A 10000-nucleotide genomic window follows, 5' to 3' on the forward strand; every position below is an offset into this window, starting at 1 on the left:
GATGACGATGACGATGACGATGACGATGACAATGATGTCGACAATGATGATGACGATGTCGATAATAAAAACGATAAGGACGAAAATGATGATCTGGATGATATAGCTAATGATGGACACGATGAAAATGACGATGACGATGACGATGACGATATTGATGACGCTGATGACCATGACAATGACAATGATGATGACGATGATGATTATGCTTTTGATAACGAGACGATGATGATGATGAAGACAATGATGATTATGACGATAACAATGACGATATTGCCAATAGCGATGATGACGATGACGATATCGACATCGATGACGATAACAATGACCATGACAATGATGATGACGATGGCGGTGATGATGTGATGATGATGATGATCATAACGATGATGATGAAGATATCGATGATGATGACGATAATGACAATGACAATGACGATGATGACGAGAACGATGATGATGATGGTGATGATGATGGTGGTGGTGATGATGATGACGACGACGACGATGATGATGACAATGACGATTATGACGAGAACGATCACGATGATGATGATGATGATCAGAGTCCTGCTGCTGCTGCTGCTGATGATGAAGATGGCGTTAATCTCGACAGTGACAGGGATGACGATGATGATGACAAGAGCGATGTTGACAATGCCGACAGAAATGGCGACCTTAGTGATGATGACAATGATAAATGATACTGCGCTGATCAATGTCTGTTTACGAAATTTGAAAATAGTTCTTGTTTATGAAATTTTGAAATCTCGGCAGCGTTTAGGTACTGCTTTCAGGGCAAGAACAAGTAGTCTCCAGCTTGTTTGTTATATCTTGGTTGCACTGTCGGTATAAATAGTAAGGACCTATCAGCACTGGAGGGTGATTTGCCTCACAAAACAAGCGAAATTAAAATGATAATCTTGTGCTTTGATGTTATTATGACGCTGTTGCTATGGTCACTGCGTAAAGATGCTGCAAGTGCTTTAAATTATGCCAAACATGGAATTAAGTTTTAAAAAACTAGATATTCACCTGCATTTGAGTCCGATAATACCTTGAGCTTGGCTTATGATTATTTGTTTTAATACACCAAGCATTTTTCTGAGAACGAATATACATACACATTTGGGACAGGGCTGACCCTTGGACTGACTGACTGACTGACTGACTGACTGGCTGATTCAATCCTTGACTCATTCAATGAATCAGATGATTTACTAATTCAATCATTCACTCATTGACTCATTCATGCTCACTCACTAGCTCAATCACTCATTCACTCATTCACTCATTGACTCATTCAATGATTCACTCATTTAAATATACTCATTCAATCCTTGACTCATAATTTTGATGAATTAATCATTCATATGCAGTCATTCACTCTCTAACTCAATCACTCACTCATCCAACCTTCACTCATTCAATCTTCACTCATTCAATCATTCACTCATTAAATCACTGACTCACTTAATGACTTGTTCAATGATTCACTCACTCACTCACTCATTCACTCATTCACTCATTCACTCATTCATTCATTCATTCATTCATTCATTCATTCTTTCATTCATTCATTCATTCATTCATTTATTCATTTCATTCATTCATTCATTCACTTATTCATTCCCTTATTCAGTGACTGTCATAATCACTCATTGAGCCATTGAACCATTGAACCATTGAACCATTAAATCCTTGACTCATTCAATGATTCACTAGCTCTTTAACTCATTCACCATTCACTCAGTTTTCACTCATTCACTTAATCGCACACTCACTCACTCAGTCACCCAACCAGTCAGTCATCAGTCATAGACTCATTCAATTCTTGACTCATTCAATATTGATTCACTTACTGGCATTTATTCTATGATTTACTCATTCACTCATTCACTCATTCACCATTTGCCTGCCACTCAGCCACTCAGCCACTCAGCCACTCAGCCACTCAGCCACTCAGCCACTCAGCTACTGACTCATTCAATCCTTGACTCATTCAATCCTTGACTCATTCAGTCCTTGACTCATTCAGTCCTTGACTCATTCAATCCTTGACTCATTCAATCCTCGACTCATTCAATCCTCGACTCATTCAATCCTCGACTCATTCAATCCTCGACTCATTCAATCCTCGACTCATTCAATCCTCGACTCATTCAATCCTCGACTCATTCAATCCTCGACTCATTCAATCCTTGACTCATTCAATGATTCATTCGTTCATTCGTTCGTTTACTTCTTGACTGATTCACTCATTCGCTCCATGGCTCATTCGCTCCTTTGACTCATTCGCTCCTTTGACTCATTCGCTCCTTTGACTCATTCGCTCCATGGCTCTTTCGCTCCATGGCTCTTTGACTCCTTGGCTCTTTCACTCTTTCACTCTTTCACTCTTTCACTCCTCGACTCCTCGACTCCTCGATTCATTGATTCGTTGATTCATTCTCTTCTCACCCATTCACACATTCACCCACCCATCCATTCCCCAATGGACACGCGCGTTCACCCATGGACACGCGCCATTCACCCATTCACTTCTAAATGCCGCTAAGAGGAAAAGCATCTGCTATTTGTTTCCATATTGAAAAGACGACACATGTAAATCTATTACGCTTTTATTGTGAAACTTACAAATCGGGGTCATACATATCCCAGACAGCTCCAGGTGCTGAGTCCACGCTATGGGGTCAGCTTTTAACAGATAGGAAAGTTTGCGCTTATTGTTCTTGTTTTCCATACCGCATCTTTTTATGTTTCATGGCATAATTTATTGCGACTGGAGAATCTTTACCATTGCCTCATGCTGGCAACTTAATGGTAGCTTTGTTTATTTTTGTGCGCGAATTCATGGTATAAATGCTTTCCCATCTGCTCATGGAAGAATTGGTCGTGGTAGTCCTTTAAGATTTGGAGGCAATGAAATGCTCTGTGAGGATGGGTCCTTTGAAAGTAAAGTAAAAGAGTGGTTTTCAATCTTTTTTTGTGAAGAGCAATTACGGTACGGGATTCATTCTCCTAAAAATCTCGCGCCAACCGCGCCAACTGCGCCAACTTAGATGCATCTTAAATCGCACCCGCACCCGCACCCGCACATACTGAAAGGCACATCGAGCTCTCTGCTACCGTGATTGCTCAGGGTAATTACTCTGCTTTCAATTTTTCGAAACTCAGTATGAAAACTACCCTGTTAAAGTTCATCTAAACTCAAATATTTTTAGTCTACAATATTGATCTCCCCACCAAAAGCAAACACGTTTGACGATTCTTACCTCAAAGTTACGCTTTTTGTCTGCAGGGCAAGACGAGCAAAGTTATGAAAACTAGCAGTAATTTGGATCCACGACTGTGATGTGACAGGCATAGGTCTATTGTCGATTTTCGATTTTGCGTCACAAACTGCTTTGCAATGCAAAGCAGTTTGTGACGTAAAATCGAGAATAGACCCATGCCTCTCACATCACGGTCGTGGGTCCAAATTACTGCTTGTTCTGCCAAGTTTACGTGGCTTGGACGGCACAGAAAAAGCGAGATTCTGGTTAACAATGTCAAGATATGTTTGCTTTGGATGGGGGAATTAACATTAGAAACGAAAAAAGATTGGAGTTCAGGTGCATTTTAATGTTTAGCAACAAGTAAATTATGCTATGATGGTATTTGAAGGCTTGTAAGCAATATGTTTCTAAGTTGACTATTCGTGCATCTTTACTCCAAAATTGTCCGTTGTTAAGATAAATCTTCGAACCCAAAGCAACCACGATGTACCATTTTCATCTCGAAATTTCGCTTTTTACGGGCCGTGCAAGTTACGTAAAACTCGCAATACTAGCGTCATTTGACTCACTACTAATACCTGATAGCCATGGCATTATTCTGAGTCTTACGACACAAACGGATTTGCATTTCTGCTTGCAAATAAATTATGTATTGCAAAACACTTTGTGACGTAAGTCGAGAAAGGGACCACGCTTCTCACAGCTCGGTGGTGAGCCTAATGTAGCCAGCTTTTCGTAACTAGTTCGGCAATCAAATTTGACAAATTTTAAGTTGAAAATGGCGAGACCTGTTTCCTTTGGTTCGAAGATTTTAAAATATTTTCTTTACTGAGCTAAATCTTTTCCACCTTCACCAAGCATGATTTTATTATTTTTCCCTCGAAATTTCACTTTGTGTGCCAAAGTTACGCAAGTCAGCAAAAACAGCGTTTATTTTCTACCCACGACCGAGCTGAAAGAGGCATGGGACTAATTTGTATTCGACGCCACAAAAAGCGGGATGCAACGCACTTTGTGACGTCAAATACAGAATAGACCAATGCCTCTTGCAGCTCGGTCGTGTGTCAAAATTACGTAACTTTTTGGCAAACAAAGAGTGAGATTTCCAGGAATTCAAACTCTTATCTCAAAGCGAAATGAATTCTGGGGGAGTGTTAACCAAGGTGGACTTTGACCTCTTGTCTAAAAGGACACTTAGAAAAAATACGGCGTCCCAAATACGCATGCGCCGTATTTTTTTAAAAATAATTCTCAGAATATCTCATACCATAAATGTTTCAACAAGATTGTATTCATTTGTGTTGTGTTATTAATTTCAGAGAAGATACTTCTTAAGTACGAGCAGTGAAATACAATTCTATTTACAATGAATATTTTTTTTTAAAAAATTGGCGCATGCGTATTTTGAGCGCCCGTATTTTTCTAAGTCTTTTGGCGGGAAAATTTGACTAAATTTGCACAGCGTTTCCCCTGACAACTATGCTTTCAAACAAGTTAAAAAGAGGTTACTATGAATATTTCTGTATCTACAAAAATGTTGAAATATCATGTTAAATTTTAGTCATTTTCCTGACCACAAAAATTCGATTGAAACTTTTCAGCATTAAAACCAGTTTCTTATAAAGGAGCGACGAGCAAGAGTCCATGACCCAAGAGTTAGATTTATCAAAATTAGCTTAGTCTCTCTCAGGCACCTTAAGTTTGCAATGCATAATTATTATATGGTGAAAAGAGTGAAAAATTAAGTTAAGTTGAAAAACTGAACGTCTTTCTCTCGCAATAAACTTTCCCTACCTCAAATATGTTGTTCACTTTTGTTTTTCTTCCATTCATTAGCCATTGCTGATATAGTGAAATCAGTACTCGTTTGTACACTCTCAAGTGAAGTGTTTAAACAAGTACTGATTCCACTATATCAGCGATGGCTAATGAATGGACACAAAACAAAAGTTAGGGAAAGTTTATTGAGAGAGAAAGACGTTCAGTTTTTCAACTTAACTTTAATTTGTAACTTTTTTCACCATTAAACTCTCTTAATATACATAATAAGTATGCACTGCAAAATCGCGTTGTGAGCTTGGGGCGCCTGAGAGTCCCTAAGTTATAAGGGAAAAGGTTTGTCTCTGACTCTTGATATTTTTCAACAGACGCTTCGGCTAATTCTTAAGCCTTCATCAGTGATCTGAAAGCGAAGGTCGTTGTCATACACTATTTAAATTAACGTAGCGCGAAGGTTGCGCGCGTGACCTTACAATTCATTCTCGCGCGATGCCTTTGTAGGCTTCTGGAACGGTCAATACTTCCAGAAGGCTACAAAGGCATCTCGCGAGCATGAATTGTATGGTCACGCGCGCATCCTTCGCGATACATTAATTTAAATACCGTATGACAACGAACTTCGCTTTCAGATCTCTGATGAAGGCTTAAGAATTAGCCGAAACGCCTGTTGAAAAATATCAGGAGTCAGAGGCAAACCTTTTTCCACAAAACTTTTGACATCTCCTGACTACACTTTCTCCATTTTTAAATGGCTTAGTCCCTATCAGCGACAAAAAAGTTTCTATTTGTAAACCACGTTTTGCGGAAAAATAAACAATAGACCAAATCGCCTAACTCAATGTTGGACCCAATTCAACCCTTCGGGAATAAAATGTTTTGATCCAGGAATTTCCATATCATTCAAATGTGTACATTATAATGTAAATACAATTAGCCAGTATCAAATACAATAATATTCTTTTTTCCCTCCAAAATTTTGCATAAGCTTTGTTTTTTATTTTCTCTTGGGACTTACAATAGTCCCAAGAGAAACTTGAAACGATGCTTATGCAAAAGTTCTGAGGGACAAACAAAGAGTATTATGGTAGTTTTGATACTGGCTTGTATGCAAAGAATATTAACCCGGGAGACTTTTGAATTGGGTACAACATTGAGTTAGCAGATGAAAGTAATAGTGAGAGATTTCGAGGCAATGAAAGGCATAGACTACATTACCGAGACTAACACAGACTAACACATACCGTGCATTTTACCTTTCGACACACCCATCCGAAAAATTGGTTTTTGCCCTGAGCGGGACTCGAACCCACGTCTCCCTGATTACTAGTCGGGCATGCTAAGCCACTACACCATCAAGGCTACTACGCTGGCAACGCAGCAGATTAATGAGACGACTTAGCAGCGTGGGGATCCCTAGGGCCCAACTTTTCTTCACTTGAGTGTATATCCTTGCCTCTATAACCCCAGACAGGCGAGGATATACACTCAAGTGAAGAAAAGTTGGGCCCTAGGGATCCTCACGCTGCTAAGTCGCCTTATTAATCTGCTGCGTTGCCAGCGTGGCGGCCTTGATGGAGTAGTGGCTTAGCATGCTCGACTAGTAATCAGAGGGACGTGGGATCGAGGCCCGGTCAGGGCACCAACCAATTTTTCGGAGGGGTGTGCCGAAAGGTACAATGCACGGTATGTGTTAGTCTGTGTTAGTCTCGGTAATGCATTGAGTTAGCCTATTTGGTCTATTATTTATTTTCCCGCAAAACTTTGCTCAAAAAATATGCACTTTTCTGACGCTAATGGGGACAAACCTAATACCAGATTCTTACTCTTGGGTATTGAGCTGTTGCAGTTTGATGTTTGTCCCTATTTTGACCTCGCCAGTGAAAACTAGTCTTACAAAAGGATTTGTATCCATGGGCAATACAAAATGAGAACGTTGGACGAAAAATAAAGAAATTGTCATTAAAAAGAGTTTGCCTAGTAGGTATCATGTCTTTAGAAAAGCGTTCCTGTAGCCTGTAAATTCTCTAGTTAACATCTCTTGGTGTTCTGAAAGCATTTTAATGGGTTCGCATTTGGAGGTGTACTAGCTGCTAAACAAAATCTAAACAGGGGTAGGCCTGTCCCGATTGCGCTGAAAAAGCCATAAAATAGTGCTTAATGGGTGTATCGAAGAATGTCATTCTAGACTTAGTTGAATGGTTTGGAAAAATTCCCTTGGAGATTTCCATCAGTATGCCTATTTTTTTTTTTTACTAAAGAATTGGCCTTCCGTTGTTTATAGATGCCCAGAAAAGTAAAAACCATGTTTTTCAACCAAAATATTTTAGTAATATATGGTTGAAGACTGACATGTTTTGACTTGCTTTACACCAAACGTAACAAGGACTCAAGGTCATCTCAATCCACGAATCTTTTTGCGTATTCAAGAATTCAATTTTACGATCATAAAAGAATCTCGTTTTCCTGAAAACTAAACTGTTCTTCAAGACAAAATGCAACTACGAACTAGCCTAGAATAAAAACGAAAGAGCTCAAATGTTTGCCACTTTGTGGAAAAGTGCTCCAAGACCGCTCAAAATGAAAAATAGTTCTCCAAAAACGAAAAAAGCGCAATCGGGATTTGTCGTGTGCACCCTTTGGGATTTTATTTCGTAGATAGTATTCCTCTAAACGAAAACTCCATTAAATACGTTTGAACACCAATAGATGCTGCAGGTACAGAAGGAAATTAAAGATCATAATACATAATAGAAGCCACTTTTAATGACAATTTCTTCGCAATTCTCTTAAATTATTTTAAATTCCCATTTCCGGACCACAGAAACCCATTAGTATTATCCTAGCTTGTGCTTCCTAACCATTACTAAGGTCAAAATTCGTTTGTGTTGTTTGAAATGGCGCTTGGAAGCTGGCAAAGGTCTAGTGTGCGAACAAACTATCCTAAAAGTCGTAGCTTCAAAAAAGCGATATGCACGCAGATGTCCCCAGTACTTTCCTCTAATCGAAAATCCTAAGTCGAGTTCTTCAAACAAATCACCTTAGGAAAACCAAGCTGAATCAATTAATTGATGATGACTTAAAAATTTATAGTTGAAATTTCTCTCGTAAAATTGTATTAATTAAGCAGTTATCAACTGAGGTAACATTTTAACTCGCTTTGTTGGTTAGTTTTATCAGGAACTTAAATTGAGAACTTTACTGTGGAACAGAAATCTCGTATTTCCGTATTTATGTCTTAAATTCGTGAACAGAGGCTATTATCGGTCATCGTGGTGGTAAATAAGTAATAATATTGTCCTACAATGTAGTCACTTAGCTTGTATATCGCAACGTTTCGACTGGTTACGCGTGGTAGGCGGTGATCGGCTGTGATTGGTGGACTTGACCCTCCAATATCCCTCTAGTGAGCTCCTCTAGTGTCATACATATATTAGCGTGTAACCAATTGACTTTGTCGTCTGAAGACAAGCTTTAAGCGGTCAAAACGTCGCGATCTACAACCTAAGGGACTTCATCGTGAGACAGACCGCCCATCATATGTTTTATTTAGTTATGTGTTAAACGTTAGAGAAGAACAGTTGTCATATGCATTACCAATGAGCCAATGAGAGGCACGAGACCATTCCTTATTTGATATCACAAAGGAGGGCGATCTTGAGATGTTGCAGGAAGTAGATTACTGTGATTCAGGATGATGAAGGTATCATCAACGTAACGTTTCCAGATCTTCGGCTCTCTGGCCTCCTGCCAGTTGCCTCCTGCCAGTTGGGGTTCTTAATAATCTTTCTGTTAACTTTGAATTGTTTCTTTCTCATTGTTAAAAGTGGGGTGCCTGTAAACTAGCTTGATAGCTAAGTGCACTTCCACTATAAACAAAGCATTTTAAGCAGGTTGCGGATACCTACAAGCCGCGTAAGTACAAGTCGACCTTATCGCCTGAAGACCGGCAGAAAATGGTCAAAACGTCGCCATTTACAACCTAAGTGATTACATCGTGGGACAAATGATCATATGTTTTATTATTAAAAATGAATCCCCTTTTTCAAGGAATTGTCCTTCTCAAATAATGTCATATTAAGATAAAAGGCAGAAAAGAATAATTTGGCATTTGAAATAATTATTTTAAATATAGTTTAAAGGAGAAATTTTTTCCCATTACCGAGATTTTATGTTGATACAAGTTGACTGAAATTTAATGGTTGCTTATGTGGCACGCCTAGTATTTTTGGCCAAGGAGTGTATTTTCGGAAATAATCAGGTTTAAAAGATACAATCCTTAGTACATCAGTATCCTTGCTTCCTTTAATTAACTTATATGGTTGCACTATGCTTGGTTTGCTTTTGTGATCTGTGCAAGTGTGACGTTTCTAAATTAATGAGTGGGAATTATTTGGCTTAATACACCGTCAAAAGTAATCTAGATAAAATAGATTTGAGCGAAGAATCGTGGAAATAGACGTAACAGAGCACATTTCTCATATTTAAATGACGATGCACTAAATTTTAATATTTGCAGTCTCATCAGTAATACTTTAAGTCTTATTTCTATCTGAAAATTCTTATTTTGAATTCTTTGCTAAAAGAGAATCTCCACTCTTACTTTTTGGGGGCCACTATCTTGAATAAGTGTGACGTGAAGCGGTTTTCGTATTGCTAGGCCTAAAAAAGCTTTTGTTTTATAACATGGAAGTCGTAACACTTCAAAATTATTCAAGATGGCGGCGCTCGAAGAATTTGAAAAAAAAAAGCGATTCTACAATTCATTTCTTTCAGATACAGACACTTTCTTTTAAAGAAATACTGATAATCAAATTTTGTTGTAAATATTATTTCCTGTGCTTTAAAGTTATATTTTGTTAGAGTGGATTTTTATCTTTAAACAAAAAACAGTTTAACAGTTCCGTTTAAATGATGATAACATCTCCATAATTTGGAAAGAAACAT

The 10000-nt window shown here is 38.4% G+C and overlaps 1 protein-coding gene across 1 annotated transcript in view; it reads left to right on the forward strand.

Annotated features, from left to right (window-relative positions):
- The window catches only part of LOC138023500 (uncharacterized), a 790-nt gene extending 87 nt beyond the window's left edge, over positions 1-703 (forward strand). The window contains exons 1-2 of the mRNA XM_068870499.1: positions 1-354; positions 566-703. The exon at positions 1-354 is cut by the window's left edge and continues 87 nt beyond it. Coding sequence (XP_068726600.1) covers positions 1-354; positions 566-703 — 492 coding nt within the window. The remainder of the gene's footprint in view (positions 355-565) is intronic.
- Positions 704-10000: the final 9297 nt, after the last annotated feature.

Source organism: Montipora capricornis, chromosome 11, assembly GCF_036669925.1.
Source record: "Montipora capricornis isolate CH-2021 chromosome 11, ASM3666992v2, whole genome shotgun sequence".
NCBI lineage: Eukaryota > Metazoa > Cnidaria > Anthozoa > Scleractinia > Acroporidae > Montipora > Montipora capricornis.